Source organism: Paramisgurnus dabryanus, chromosome 2, assembly GCF_030506205.2.
Source record: "Paramisgurnus dabryanus chromosome 2, PD_genome_1.1, whole genome shotgun sequence".
Taxonomy (NCBI): domain Eukaryota; kingdom Metazoa; phylum Chordata; class Actinopteri; order Cypriniformes; family Cobitidae; genus Paramisgurnus; species Paramisgurnus dabryanus.
This window is the reverse complement of record NC_133338.1, coordinates 35,801,662-35,818,009: the sequence shown is the minus strand read 5'-3', so window position 1 is coordinate 35,818,009 and position 16,348 is coordinate 35,801,662. Positions and strand designations below refer to the sequence as shown.

General features: G+C 36.5%; 2 protein-coding genes across 3 annotated transcripts in view; one reads left to right on the top strand and one right to left on the bottom strand.

The window, feature by feature from the left end:
* rbm33a (RNA binding motif protein 33a) overlaps positions 1-5,102 on the top strand; it is a 34,628-nt gene extending 29,526 nt beyond the window's left edge. For both annotated transcript variants that reach the window (XM_065289383.2, XM_065289382.2), the window contains exon 19: positions 241-5,102. In XM_065289383.2, the coding sequence (XP_065145455.1) occupies positions 241-289 (49 nt within the window). In that variant the 3' untranslated portion in view covers positions 290-5,102. The remainder of the gene's footprint in view (positions 1-240) is intronic.
* A 1,988-nt stretch (positions 5,103-7,090) lies between these two features.
* shha (sonic hedgehog signaling molecule a) lies at positions 7,091-14,571 on the bottom strand. Its single transcript, XM_065289384.1, has 3 exons — positions 13,919-14,571; positions 10,437-10,698; positions 7,091-8,716 (listed from the first exon to the last, which is right to left on the bottom strand). The coding sequence occupies exons 1-3, from the start codon at positions 14,216-14,218 to the stop codon at positions 8,022-8,024; spliced, it is 1,257 nt and encodes a 418-aa protein (XP_065145456.1). The 5' UTR covers positions 14,219-14,571; the 3' UTR covers positions 7,091-8,021.
* Between the last annotated feature and the right edge of the window lie 1,777 nt (positions 14,572-16,348).

The window sequence follows — 16,348 nt, the reverse complement described above, 5'->3', positions numbered from 1 at the left end:
ACCCTGGTCCAAGTAAAAAAATTGTCTTTGAGGGGGAATGTATGTTTTCATTATCTAAAAACAGGCCTTTGGTTGTAAACTACACTAACAAGTGATGAGTAAAAGAAAATGGCTTCTATAATATCTAGTTTGATCTCACAAGGCTCTATTTCTCCCTGTTTGTGAAAATGTCCTTATTTCCCACTTTTGCTTGCACAACCGAGTATCTCATTTCAATCCCATGTTCCCTTGATTATATAGGCACATGATAGATTTGTCTCACATCGATGTTTCCATTATTGATGGCTGAGGAGCAAGTCAGTTCAACAGAAGAGCAGAAAAGAGAAGTGAGCAAGAAGCTTTTCTGAAAGGTGGATGCTAACTCAAGAGGTCAAAGCTTTGGATGCTGTGTGGAAAGTACTGTCATCAACTCAACAACTGAAGCCACGTGCATGAAATCAAATCAAGAACAGAGACAAAACACTAGCGGTGGCCTGCAGGACATGGTAGCGTATGAGCTAATGTTGAGAATGACTTTGGCATGACTCTTGCATCTGTACGATCATTTGCGTTTGGGAAGTCGGCTAATAGAGCGGGAATCTCTTGTTAGTCTGAGCCAGCAGGTGAAAAGTGACAGAGAGGTATAACACAAAGACAGTTTGTGTGACGGTTGATAATAGTTGCTCCTATCCTGTGGCTTTCAAAACGGATAATGTAGATATTCTTGTTTATATGGAATCTTTCCGTATTAAAAAGTATTAACCGAGTAGTTGGGCCTCAGCGAATGGAAATGTTCAGATCTGCAGTTGTTTCTGCCACCTGTAGAGGGCAGCAGTGGCATGTAAATATGACTGTATGGCATTTTGTATGGTTTTGGGCAATATAGAGCATTTGTACATACTGGTGAAATGTTTTGCTTGTATATGTATTGATGTGCAGTGAGCATGTTTTGGAATGTAAGGGCCGAGGTTTTCTAGTTGCAGGTCTTTTGGGACCCACTGTAATATTTCAGTGTTTGTTCATAATCCATTATCTTATAAGTTTGCTCTTGACCATTTCACCTTCCTTAATCTATTCCAGTTGCCTTAGGTTGCAGAGGTGTTGCATGGTCTTTACAATGGTCGACATTATTTGAAACTAGATGGCTTTTATGCTATGATTTTAGGTTTGATGCTATCATGTAGCATATTTTGATTATTTTAATAATTGTTTGTGGAAACGGTCGAATGAATTCAGGAAGATTAGGACACTTTCTGACATTGAGATAACTGTCCCATTTTACCTGACTTTACCCTATTAAGGTCGGTTTGTCAAAGAATCCTCCCACCTCATTTTTGCTATTACCCCCTTTTAAAATGTTTCTTTGCTCAAAATTTGTCACACACATTGTGTGGCCTTTAGGATGATTTTCATAGGATTTTATTGTATTGTTTTGTCTTGCTTACTTGATATGGATTGTCTAGAGGACTACAAGCTTTTGTCGTTGTTTTTTTGTGATGTTTATGTAGCTATGCTGTTAACAGAAGCAATATTTGGGTATTTTGTTTATTTAAAGTGTATGGTTGGAAGATTTGCTCGAGTCAGTGTTTAGTTAGCTGTTTTGAAGTTTGTTAAATTGGGAAGTATACAGGTTATTAGTCAAATTGTGAAAAGGGATGCCCATTATCAGCTGTAAGTTAAAGTTTTTGTAGCAGTTAGTTTTTTGTTTAGCGCTAACACATACACAGATCTCACTCTCATTTTATTCTCCAGTGAATTGTGAAAGGATTTTTTTTAATCATGAGTGTTTCAAATTATTATTATCAGTTGTCCATCAGTATGTATGTGTAGTGCTTGGATCTAGTCTGACTGTACAGTTTAACCTAAACTGATATTGGCCCCACATCAATTTCTTTGTTGAAGTGCATTGTAGTATTCATAACCATTTATATTACAAGCTGCTCATTTTGCAAAAATAGGATTGTTACATTTCGTATAATCTCAGTTAAATCTCATACACAAAAGTGAGTAAAAGATAAAGTAAGGGTTTGTAGCCGGTGGCACATTAGGTTTTACAACTTCACAGGATTTTGGAGCAACTATTATCAGTGTTCACTTTCTTGTATATAAAAAAATGTATGAAGCTGTCAAGTCTTGTTTTCTCATCTTGAAACTTTCCATGTTTGAAAATACCTGTCGATATACGTGGCAGGTGAATTTCTTTTCTCAGTTTGTTTTAATATATAAATATAAAAAAGTATTCCTTGGTCATTTTACAACTGTTTTGTTATTGGAGGAGTTAGAGCTTATTATTTAAGCATATTTTAAAGATGAAAAATAAAAGATGGTCACGTATATACCATGTAAATACAGGTATGTGAAGCCGACTAACTTTATCACCATTAACTGTCTGATGTTGTTTTTGTGTTAAATATTCCCTCTTGAATCTAAATTGTCCTTTTAATTATTCTTATGAATGTTTCTTCCTATGTTGCCTACTGTAGACATTGATATCTCAGTGGGAATAATTGTTTTGAATAACAAGTGACCACAGGTCAACTGGAGTCAAAAAAATTGAGGTGTTTTCATGTGAATTGATGCTGAGACATGACCCAAAGTCTTGGACACACTGCTGTCCGGTTCGTGTTGTAAAGCTGCTTTCCTTAGCCACCCACTTGTGTTAATAAGTTTTAATTTTTTATTTGATAAGAAGCCCTCTTGTATTATAATATAGTGGTCGGACAAGACAGACAGGCTTAACCTTGGTTCCCTATTTGTTTGTTTTGATACATTACATCTTACATTTTCAAGAGTAACAGACATATACATAATGGGTAAGATTATGAATAATGTTGAAGTAGGATGATGTGCAGATCCACTTAGTGTTTTAAAGGGTTTTGCTTTTTCATTTGTTTTTGTTTGCTTTTGAGTTTCAGTAATACTGCTTTAAATGGATATAATTCACAAATTATTTATATTTACAGTTGCACAAGTTTATAGGATATATATTCAAGATGGTGAATCCTGTGGATTTATAGAGTTTCAGCTAAGCTGAATGTTTTTAACCTTTTCTAAGGTATTTTAAGTCTTATAGGACATCACATTTATTGTTGTTCTGTAAGAGAGAAAACAGATTCATATTGAACCTTTGAGTAACTTTGTTGTAAGTTTAGCTTTTTGAAATATTTGTAGACTTGGGGAACTCTCTTTTCAAACTGTAATCACACATAATTGATTTAGAAGCTGTTTCAGATTACTTGAAAGGGAGGTTTTATACAAGAGATACAAAAATTAGTCTGGTACAGTTAAGAGTCGCCTAAAGAATAACATGTTTTGGTGCAATGTTTTTGTTGTTTATTTTAATTTTTGTAAATCAAAAGTGACTGGCCAGATTAATTTTTTTATGGATACTGCTGCATTTCTCAACATTTGGGCCGTATGTAAAAACACAAGTATGAATGTACTTGTTTTAAGATTTGGGCTTTTAAAATACTTTAATATTATAGTTTAGTGTAAGACCAGAGATTCAACATTTTTCCCACTGGGGAAAAATGGTGACTTTTAGATTATGGTGCTTGTTTTCTATAAACACTTTTACCAGATTTTGCCCACTTTAAGCTTCAAACACAAGAAACTGCTTTTCATTTGTGAAAGTGTGATGATTTGTAATTAAACCATTCCTTTTTCTTTTCCAGGACAAAGCTTCAGATGCACAGAAAAGGAGGGTTTTTCATAAAAACAAAAAAATTCGAAAATGTTTTCTACATTGGTTTTCAAAAAGACTGTTTAGCTTTAGCTTTTCGGTTCTCTAATCTCAGTTGTGTTAGTTTGGATGCATTTTGTATTTATTTACATTAATTGCAAAGCACCTTTATAAGTTAAGTCATTTAGTTATTGTCGGTTTTTTTTTGATTGACGTTAGGATAGCAGATGGCTAAGGAGGTCATCTTTTTTCTGTTTTTGGTTGACAGCTTTTTTGTTCAATTCTGTATGATTTGCTGTAGGTGAGATATAAATTTAAAGATAGACATATGTAATATAATTCATACAGTACTTAAACAAGGATTAAGTCATTGCAGTTTGGTTGCCTAAATCCATAAAACAACATTTGTCTAAACAAAACTTTGAAAACCATTGCATACCATCTTTAAAGATTTAAATACATTTTTTGTGTAGTGTGATTTCTTTAATAACATAGAAACGAAAATAAAACTATGGTGTTATGAAAAACCCTTCTTTTATTTAAATGTCAATAATTTTGCCTCTGTCTACAGTACGCCAGGCTCCAGATGATGCTAACTTTTTATGTCTTAATTTTTTAACAGGTGCTCTTCAGTTTAATTGGTGATGAAAGATGTATCTCTTTCTTTCTTCCTCTTTCACTTTCTTTCTCTCTTTTATTCTTCCCCTCTCTCTCTCTCACTCTCTTTCTTTTTCATTCTTCCCCTCTCTTTTCTTTTATATTCTTTTCTCTCTCTCATTTTTTGAACTTTCTGTCTCTTTCTTTTTTCTTTCTTTCATTTCTGCTTCCTTCTTTACTTTTTTCCTTCCGTCCTTTTCTTACCTCTAACTTTGTCTCTCTCTCTCTCTTTCACTTATTCTTCCGTTGCTCTTTTCATCCGAGGATGAGATTTAATGGGAAAGCTGTTGTTGGTCTCAATGTAGTGTTGTGTGATCATAATCCTTCTGTATCAAAGCAGGGGGACCTTGCCTCTGGATTTCCTTTTTGTATTAGTCTACGTCCATGGATGTTTTGCGTCTCTGGGACCGCACCCTACTCAGTTCCAAAGTTCAAAAACTTGCACAAAGCCAAAGAGTGATCTGTACACTCTTTCCCAGCTATACACACGTCTTACATTGAAAAGTGTTGTTGAATGAAAAGAAAACATTACTTGGAAATCATTGTATATGAGGGGAAGTGATTTATGCTTTGCTGTTTTGACCACTGTGTTTTTTCCCTCAGTCGTGTATTAATGAAATGTTTTGATGTGTCTGGAAGGTTTACACCACCCTGTTCTACATGTTGAATTGTCAAAAATATAAATGGTGTTTGTTTAGCAACTTTTATTGTGCTTGTCAAATGAAAACCATGAATGTGCCTTGATTATTGTACTGATGAAATAAAGTAAATCTCTGTTCCTGGATATTGTATACTGGACTCAATTTTTGTTGTGAGTTTGTTTTACTGTGTGACACAAACCTCTTCTTCAGTTCATAAAAGCATTATGCAGATTTTGAGGTTACCGTTATGGAACAACAGTGCACCCCTTAAATGTCAAAGTCTTTGGTCTGTTCTTTAGATAGAATATTGCTGCATGGGTCATTGGAAACTGTTGTTGCTACAGCTTTAAGACACAAGAATGTGTTTGGTGTAATTGTTCAAATTTTAGTTGTGAATATCCTATTCTTCTCTGAAAAATAGGGGTTTTGGGTATGTGGTGGCCACTTGGTGTAAATATTGATGTGATCAAAATGAACGATTGGAATTAAACATTATGTAAGCTTTATTTCATTCAGACTTAACAAAAGTTGCCAACCCATTTTTGTTCCCAAATGGCAGCAAGCGTTTGTTGAAACAGTTGCTCTCTCTGCAGACACGAGGCCCCTCTGAAGGATTAGTTGGTTTTATTTACCTGCTCGTAGGAATGCTTTTGCCTGGTTGCTTTTGTGTCTGTGTAAATGCTCAAGGTCAGGCCTGAGAATGAGCCTCACCAACAGTTTTACAAAGCAGCAAAACCAGCAGCACAATGAGGTCTTCTTAAGAAATGGTAGTGGAATTTCTATTCGTGTTGCAACAGAGTTCAAAAGCTCAAACTTCCATTTACTCACCAGTTAACACCCTTCATACACATACACACATGCACAGATTTATCATAAAAGACAAAAGGAATATATTTACGTTTACGTAGTAAAACAGAGACAGACTGAAGACTAACCCAGTATCAAATTTTTACATTTATTGGTCCTTTATCCACACCGTGGTCCTTGGCATAATTGAGAGGAGCTAGAACTTTTAGATTTTGCCTTGTTTGATGCAGCAGCTGCAGCTCTCTGATTTAAAACGAATATTACTTTAATCTGTGGTAGTGGTCTTGTCCTACAAAATATCAGCCTAGCTCTTTGTGCCTGTTCATCTCTTAAAGTAATTCATTCAAGTGGAGAAGTTTCTCGTTTTCTCTCCTTACATCTTGGGCAGGCGCAGTTCAACACATGATGAACCACCTGTTTCAATCCCGCATTTAAAAGATCGCAACAATCTTAAATCCGAAAATATGCTTAACGTGTTTAATTGAAACCATGACGTGTTCTGTATTTTACGTCATTCGGATTTCGCACAAAATGAGACTTGAGTTTTTAGTACAATAACTCTGATATAGATAGACAGATAGATATGCATTATTTATATAGTATTAAACCTCTGTGAAAAGTAAATAAAGCGGTGTAAAATCGCCTAAATAGACTATTACTGTGAGAGATTTAAACCATACAAACAGCTTTTTGGTAGGCTATGCGTGGAAAATCAGATGTTATTTGCGAAAGACCTTCCTCTTCATATTCAACATCGGACCACAACTTTTCGCAAGTATACACAACCCAGATCAAAGACTTTTTAGCGTCTTACTGTTAGCCTTTTTCAGCAGTTTAAGATTTAACTTTATTTTACACGTTCGTTAGACTTAGTGTTTATCTCACTTTAGGGGTTTCAAAACGCTACTGAAGTAAATTAAACAGACAGAATGATGTGCTATAAAAATTAAAACTACGTATACATGGAAGACTATCAGTAAACTTTTTATTTGTACACTTTTTAATTATCTACTGTAAGCCATATAGTTTATTCTTTTCCACGTCATAAGGGCTGACAAAATAATTATAATTACTTCTGAAATAATATCAATTGGCATTAGGAACCAGTTATTTAAATAAAAGCAATAATAATATTAATGAGAGTTGGTAATTTAAATAATCAACATAAAATATTACATTTCTATTAACTGAAATTACTAGGAAATTCAGTTTTTACGTAATGGAAAAATATTCTGAAAGGAAAGAAAACAACAGCGAGCAGTTGAAATAGTTTCTTTATATCATTTTATAATAAACATATAAATAATAAATTCTATACATTTCCTGACACCTTGCCTTAATGAAAGGTATAGGCTGTTATGGCCACTCAGTCATATGCTATCCAAACTGTGCATCAGCTGCATTTTATTTCTATAAAACTATTTACCTATTACAAAATATGAAAAGAAAAATACATTTTAGTAATTTACAGTAGTTACTTATTAATTTATTTAACGAAAACGTTTTTCTCTCCACTGTGGGACTATCGTCGTTACTGTCTTTGTCAGAATGTGCATTTCGTATTTTCTCAAAAGAAATACAAAAAACGATGAGACCAGAAATAAGTAACGAATGACTTATATTCCTTGAAATAGAGGCTGTCTGTCCCATTCTGACAACAAAAACAATGACAAAATAATAAAAAATCTAAACAAAAACAGCACAAGACTATTTAAATTAAAATATATTCTCGTATATTACACTATTTCAAAAAACGAAAAGTGATTAGGTAACGATCGGTCAAAATCTAATGTACAATTCTGTGTATAAAAATATAATTTCTGGAGCCCCACGGCGTTTGCTTACCCCCAAAATATAACAGTCATTTGCACATATGCACAGAATGTTACAACCTTTCATGACAGTTTCTCTTTTCATTCAGTTTTTTCTTACATTATCTCTTCTTTATTGTCTTTTTCCAGTTTACAGAAGATATACAAAAATAGATTCGGCACCACTGGCTGATCACACCGCTTTAGATTCCGTTTGTGTGCCACCAGCCTGAGTTCACGCGAGAATAAATAATGCAAAGAAAACTTTTAAGGCTCCATTAATTCTTTGAAAATGACAACTTTTAAAGTCATTGTAATAAATATCCCACCTCTCCGCTTAGGGCATTTGTCTCTCTTTCTTTCTCTCTTTCATTCTCTCTTGTACTAATATTGTCTTATATCCTACATTATGTGATTTCTTGCTTTATTTCCACAAGAGGCTTTTCAGCTTGAGTTTACTGACATCCCCAAAGGATGAAGCTTGTGGCTGTCCAAAAGCCACGTTCCCAACTGATAAAGGCGTTTAGAGTACCAGTGAACTCCCTCATGTTGTAAAGTCGCATTGGACTTACTGGTGAAGTATTTAGGAAATATGAAAGAAGACACGTGATAAAACAGCCTAACTGGCGCGAAGGCCAAATGTGCGAGACTGTGGTCTTCTATGACGGCGTAACAGGACGCCAGTACTCGGTCGACCACAATGGTTCCATGGGCGGTCACTGGTGCGAACGAGCCCTGCTGCTCCTCCGTGTATATCCGCTCCACGATGACAGATTTAAGTTGACCGCTATCATCAACAACCATCACCTTTTGTCCGGGTCTGACAGAGCTGGCAAAGGCGGCGGTCATGGTGTGGAGATCATCCGTGGAGTTGTCGAGGACAAAAAGAAGGTGAGCCGCGGTGAGCATGATCTTTTCGGCGGCGTCTTTTGTTTCTATGACGTAAAACACACGTCGCGTCGTCGTGTCTCTGTCTGTGAACATGATGAAGTCGCTGTAGACGAGGTTTCCCGCGCTGTCCGCCGCCAGCACCTTGTCACCGGGTCTCAGGTCCTTCACGGCCTTCTGCCTCCCGTCTTTTAATGCGACCAAAGCCGAACCTGGGAAACAGCCTCCGGACTTAGCAGCAACTGAGTTTTCTGTCGAGATAAATAGCACCCAATGTACAAACTGGTTTGAATGGAATAAACGGTTTTCATAGCATTTGTAGGAAATAAACGAAATATAGTGTAAATCAAATAAGCCTTAAAATATAAATTTTTTATAGTAGTTTTGAATATAAGCTACTAAAGCTCCTGTAGCTAATTTGGTTAAAAACTCAAATGCAATGGGTTCGATTACAGCCATCAAACTGAGAGAAATGTATGGTTATGAATAAAACCGTCTACCAAATGCATATATGTAAATTAAAATATAGTTCTAGGTCTGCCATAATACAGTTGAAAGAAAAGTATAAAACCAAAAAGATTTCAAAAACGCTATCAGCCCACTTCACATATAAAAGTCTGAATAAACAAAAAAGAAAACGTAGCACCAGGAATTAGGTTGTAATTCGCAAGCTTTTTCCCCAAAACAATGTCTTTGTTTGAGATGAAGGAGGAAAGAGCTTGGACTGGTCTAATTAAAAACCAATAAAGGCCAGACATTGTCATTCTAATGCTGCTTGTGTGCAGAGCACTCTTGGAAAAGGACACTTGTGCCTTCCCTTGCGCCTCTTTCATATTTGCTCAGGTGCAGAAACCTCCATGTGACAATTCACACTTATACTCGTCCTCTGCTGAAGAATGAGAAAACCCCAAGCAGGCTCAAATAGTATTTACTCAGCCGAGACACTTTTCCAAGGCTCTAATGGTGTAGATTTGAATGTAAATTAGAAATGCTAGCGGTAGTCAATCAATGCCCTCTTCTTCTTTCCTTTCATTTTTTTAAACCATCATGCTCTCCGTTGTCAGGCTTAATGACAATAATTCGGGCCTTGTGGGAACCCTTCACATTCCAGTCTCTTGGATGGGTAAACAGAGCTATAGAAGAGTCTAATCCTCTCATAAGATTCTCGGGCATGAAATAAGATGGTGACAACGGAGAAACAGATTTGGGCGAGCAAGAAAGCCTTTTAATGTATTTGTAAATGTGTTTAGAATTTAAAATGAAAGATTTTAAAACTTATAAGCTTTTACTAATATGTTTCAGCGTAGTCAGGAGATGCATTTAATTACCGTAAGCTTATAAAATAAGAATTTTCTAAAAGTAGAAAATAAAAACGAATGGTTTCGGATACCAGGTGTTAAATTGTATTTAAGCAAGTGATGCCGCTTATTTTTACAAGCGCGCGTGTAAAGACATCCTCAATTTGAACACATAGCTGTCTAGTAAGTGCTGTGGTCGTGTTTTGGGTCGGTGAGTGATTTTGTGATGAGCAGATAAGCGCTTCCTTCAAAGGGACAGAGTGGGGCGATGTAAGATCGGTAAATATATAGGCTGGCAAGTCTTTCTCCGTCTTTATAACCCACAGCATATTATCTTATAAAACTATTTATGTTGTGTAAAATTTAAATGCAAGGTAATCTTAAAACAATTTGTAATCGTTTGATTTTACCTAACTTAAATGAAATAAGTTCAACTGGTCAAAATAAATACATTTGTCAAATTAGTTAGCATTTTCTTTTTTTACAGCTAGTTATTCATAAAAAAATAGTAGACTTTTTTCCAGTAATAAATTAACAGCTGTGCTTCTCTTGATATAAACTCTATAAAAGCTAGTATTCAAAAACTGTTTATGCATGTGACCCTGTTTTAAATGGATTGAGAAATAATACATGCAGTAAATTTAGCATACTATTCAGTCCACCATGGTCTTACCTGCTTTGACAGAGCAATGGATGTGAGCTTTGGACTCGTAATAGACCCAGTCAAATCCAGCCTCCACTGCTAACCGTGAGAGAGTCCCATATTTGCTCTTGTCTCGGTCAGAGGTAGTGATATCAACAGCTCTTCCCTCATAATGGAGTGATTCCTCAAAATGGTGACCATCTTCATCCCAGCCTTCGGTTACACGCAGCTTAACCCCTGGCCACTGGTTCATTACAGAGATGGCCAGTGAATTCAGCTTATCTTTGCATCTCTGATAGATAGAGAGAGAAAAATTAACTTATTGATTCAATATTTATATTAATTCTGCATTTTAAATAATACAACAAAAAACATCACATCAAAAAACAACATATAGTAAATTGCTCCAATCCAAGCAACCTGCTAGGATCCCAGCTCTTTATGGCAAAATTTGTACTCAATCTGATCAATATCTCCAGACAAATTATTCTACTGCTCAAGTCTATGAGAAACCGTGTTTACACTGAAAATAATTCAGTCTTGCATGCAAGGATATTCTGTCCCAAGAGCTTAATGAAAAATTGATAAGTTCTTGCTTTCGCTTCACCGATCTTAAGCATATAGATCCAGCCATGGAAAGGTGTAACTGCATCAGGGCCCTTTCTCTTAAACGCATTCAAAGGACAACACAATGTCACCACAATGATCAGCTAAAACGGCAGATGATGTCTTTTATTAAGTGATTTGCAGTATTTCTTGTTTAATCAAAAAGAGATCAAAAGTTCATGTATATGATGCGGAATATTAGGCTATGTTTGGGGCGGTGCACCCACTAACCTTTCCCGGGACCTTGTGTTGAGATGCTTGGCCTTCTCCAGGACAACTCTTCCCAACACTTAACCAATATGTCAAATAAAACACCACAAAAGACTCTTTCACTGCATCCAAGGGGAGAAGCAACTACTCATTATTCTTGCAGCACAGGTTTGCTCAAGGGACGTGATGTGATTGCTTAATCGACACTCTTTCAGAGGTTATATAAAATCTATTCAAAATATGCTTGCAAATTGTGACACTAAGCCAAATGAATACCTATAATAATTCACACATGGGCCTTTCTAGCTTTGACTCGCTCACTTTGCTCACTTTCCAATTGTATAAGTCCGTTTCCTAAAAACACACACACACACAATCCTTAATCTAATAACATCCAAATTAATTTCTATACTAGGCTACCCTTCCCCAAAACACAATCACCAATCTGCCTGGCCTTCTAATTATCATTGAAAAAAACTTTGATATGCATCTACAGACACACTGAGCTGTATTTCATTATATATTAAAATATGAGGTATAGTCCATATGGTCAGCTTTTAGTTAACTGACTTTTAAACATAAAACATATGTCTAAAGTCTGGTTATCAATCTGTCAAACCACCAAAAAGCAGGCGTCTCTCTTACTCTCCTTCATAGAGACAGATATCCTCATATAGCCAGCTAGACTGACATTGTTACATTTGTGGAATATATGTAATACAAGTAATATAAAATGACAGAATAATATTGGAACCCCTCAAAAATAAAACATTTCCAATAGCTGCAGCGTTTATATTTGCAGTTTATGTTGTCTACAGCACTTGTAGCACTCAAATGATAGAGGAAAATAGAAATAAGGGGCCAAAAGATGCAACCTGGCACATTCAGAGCACAACTGCCTGGGACTGAAGAGCCGTGAAGCCTAAACTCTTTATTAATTCATTGGGTCGTGTGCCGCAAAGCAAGCCAAATTCTGTTCAGCCACCATGAAGCGCAGCGGGAACCCCTGCGCCGCCACTTTGTGCTCCACACGAGGTTTGTTCAACAAGCCGCCCGGTCACAGTCGGCTTCTAATCTCCTCCCAAAATGAACTGTTTTAGGGAAAACACTTATCAGCTACATGTCAGAGCAAACAACCAACTAGATGCCCTCACCGTTACGGCTAATTTCGCAAGCAGACCCGACAAATCTAATTCACTGCAAGATGCTTAACCAACAAACCATCTCTTAAAATCGATTGCGCTTCTCCGACACGTACGGGACACCTCGTTAACTTCAATGAAAGCCCAGAGCGTTCATGTTTGAAGATTTCAAGAGTAGCTTTCCTTGGCTATTTTATAACGGCAGTGTGTGCCCGCGAGTCATCTCGCGCTTATAATCATATTCACCTTAAGTGTAGTTTGATAAACATCTGAGGAAACCACAGCAGACGAGGGTTTCATCTTTTTTTAAGGAGCAGAAAAGGGGAAACTTTATAATGCACCTGCGTGGCGCGTGTAAATTCACTTGACAGCGCACATTCAGCAAACTAATGTTTAAGACTTTGAACTACAAAGCATCTCTCTCTAACAGAGAGATGTACAATAGGTATTTTCTACTGTTTGTAAATCACGCTTTAAACAAATACACACCCTGCAGCAATGTATTTCAAATATATATCCAATTCTTCCTTGTCATTGGCAAGGGTCAGAAGTTCAAATGATCCCTGCTAATGCGACGAGAGTGGAAAGCCATGTTGAGGACAGACAACTATTCCCGAAGCGTCTGACTTTTCAAAGGCCTACATATCTTTAAAAAATATAAAGGGCAGCGTTGTGGGTAAAAACGCTATAAAAAAATGTAAAAGAAAAAAAAATTTCAAAGCAACTATAACCCATGTGTCTCGCATTAAGCATAAAATAGATATTTGCGTTAGACCGGTAGGCTATTTAAAAAAGAGAGAAGAGCCGTTTTGCAGCATTTAATCTAAAATGTCTCTTAAAAATAATTATTTTAAAGTTGCTGTATTCCCAAAAGTATTATGGAGTATTACATAAAAACTTATTTCAAAAATGCGTCAATTGCTGTTTCTTAGACACAACAAATAATTAGTCAGCATCGCAGAGTGTAAAATATTTGCCTACAGATGACCAAACTGCTGCATAATAAGCTAGGCACTGCACAACATAAAAGTATGAAGATGTGTCTCTCTTTAAAATCCGTCACTAAGTGGCACCGTCCTGGCCCATTAAAAAGTAGTAACAATTTTATGAGCATCCTTCTAGGCATGTCAGTATTTTCATGCCCTGATAAGCAAACGCTGCGACGTGCTACGGTGATATAACGGAACACTGTTTAATTTCCATCTATGTTTGACACATTCTCAACCATCACAGTTTCTAAAAACCAGATACTGTATCTATTTGGTAGGCTAGATTATGCATGAATATTCACATATTATAACACACGTGTCTTATATCTCAGCGCGGCTAAATGTGTAGATGCGCACAGTAAGCCACATCAATATTTCAAGCAACCTTTCACAATACGGGTGAGCAAGGCAAGCAGCCGGTCCTGTCTCTCGCACAGCTTTATTAAAGGCTCAAGACTGCTGCAAAATCGAGCCAATAAAGTGTAATTCATCATCCTTTTACGAACAGTACTTTTTATGCTTGGCCAGAAAGATGTGCTCCGGGAATCTGTGTTAAAGGTATTACCTGTGTCATGAGTCTGTCCGCGCCTGTGTTCTCCTCATCCTTAAAGATAATGTCGGGATTGTAATTTGGAGTAAGTTCTTTAAATCTCTCTGAATTGCGGGTTATCTTGCCCTCATATCTGCCGCTGGCTCCTAAGGTCTTCTCCGCGACATTAGGTATAAACTGCTTGTATGCGAGAGGTGTCAGCTTCTTCGGATGTCTTCTTCTGCCGTAGCCTCTGCCAGGACCACAGGCCAGTCCGGAGAGCACCAAGGACAGACTGAGAAAAGACACCAGCACCAGTCTCGTCATAAGCCGCATTTTGGCACGGTGAATGTCGCGCGAATCCCGGGATGCGGTGTTTTACAGAGCGCCCCGTGCAGTCCGTCTACCGGGATCTCTCGTGCTGCGTTATCAATGCGCGGATTTCCAGCGATGTCCTTGCCGTCTCCTCCTCCGGTTCACTTTAAGCGTGTCCCCTACCGTGACAGGTGCGGAAATGTGCGCGTGATAATGGAGCGCATCGGAGGTTTGCGGCGCGGATGGGAAAGGTAAGACTGACCTCGAAATCAAAACGTTAGTTGAAGCCACGGCCACTTATGCGAGAAGCCTCTTTACTCCTATGTATTATAGCTACGATCTGAGGTAGGGAGGGACCTGATTGGCTCCACAGGACGAACCCTTCTGATGTTATCCCACTAAACAGAAGTGCAAAAATCTTTAAAGTAGGTGGGCTTCAGGGGAGGGACAAGGTGACATCTGAACGCATCGGGTTTTCCTGCTTCTGTTTCTGAGGCTGCGACATTAGTACATGTGTGCCTAATGTGATGCATAAGCTTCATTCATATGTGACACTTTTGGAAATACATTTTCATAATTTATTCTCTTTTCATACATTGCAACTTTTGCTACAAATGAATAAATATGCGACTTTGATAAACATCATGAACCAAAATGAATAATGAAAAATTAAGAATACTAACATTTATTGCAATACTGCTAAAAATATTTTACAAAATTTTTTATTACAGTAGTCTTCGTCTCAATGACATTTTTATTCATTGTATCTCGTATAACTGTGAAGTTGATAACTTGTTAAACATACATTCCCTTGTTATATGGACTATAGAGAGTAGTTGAAAGTTTAAAATTAATTATTAGCTAATTTACTGCATTGCTATTTATAACAGCATTGTGTCTGGGTGATGTTTTCAAAGGTTCAACAATTTCTTGATAATTTACTTTTTTTATATTTTCTTAATTGTTGTCTTAATTGTTAATGTCAAACAACGCCAAGACAGTTTAGATTCATTAGGTTATAATTAAATATTTCTTCATTACTTTCAGCAGCCATTCCATTGGTATAAGAGAGAGAGAGATTAAGTTGGATCTTCTGCCCAGCACAACTTATTTGAGATATTGGAATGGGCTCTTCCTGTGCACACAAATGCTAAGCTGTCTATTTGGGAGAAAGATCAGCTCGCAAAAACCCTGTCACCCCTCAAAGTCCACTTCAATGACAGATTAAGCCATGGTAACCACTGTGTTCCTTGGCCCATAGCAGCGGGTAAGGTATGTCTCTTATTGTCTTATTTTCTCTTGTTTCACACATTTTCCAGAATGCTCTATCAAAGATGGTGGCTGCTTGTCTTGTGAAATACATTAAGAAAAGTAGGGCCCCTGCTAAAGGCGTTTTGTTCAATTGAGCATGACATAGACAATTTGTTATCCTGTTTGTTTTAGTTTTTAGGTGCGCAAAGTTTTGTCTGCACTTCAGAAATGCCACAAAATAATGATGATATATGAGGATCAAAACCACATTTAGCAAAGAGAGGTCAAGATGTCATAACATGCCTAACATGAAAAGCTTGTCTGTTTCACCGTCTTAAAACATAAAAAGATGATAACTGGTAGATTCTCACTGTAAAAATTATTTGCAGCATTAAATTTTTCTGTTTAATCAACTCAAATTTACAAGTCATTATAACTTACTATTATTTATCTTGACAAGAAATAAGTTGCAATAACTTATAAAATATAGTTGAAAGAAGTCAACTTAATTTTTTAAGTTGTAAAAACTCAACTCTTGTCAGGATAAATAATAGTAAGTTGACATGATTTGTGAATATGAGTTGATTCAACCAAAAATTTTAAGGCAGCAAATAATTTTTTACAGTGCATTTTGTTGTTGTTAAGTTGGAAATTCATTCTAGCAGTTACAACTCCTTTACATTGTTTTTATTATTTGTTTAGATTTGGGTTTCTAAACAAAAAAATCTGTAAATCAGTCTAGTACGCTGTAAACTATTATCTTAAAACTTAGAAACGAAAGTTCACCTGCTGCCTTAAAAATGTGAGTTAAATAAAGATATGCTTTGTTTCAACTCACAGGTAAGACCATGTGTAACTTTAAATTAAACTTTTTTGAAACGTACAAACATTTTCAATGAT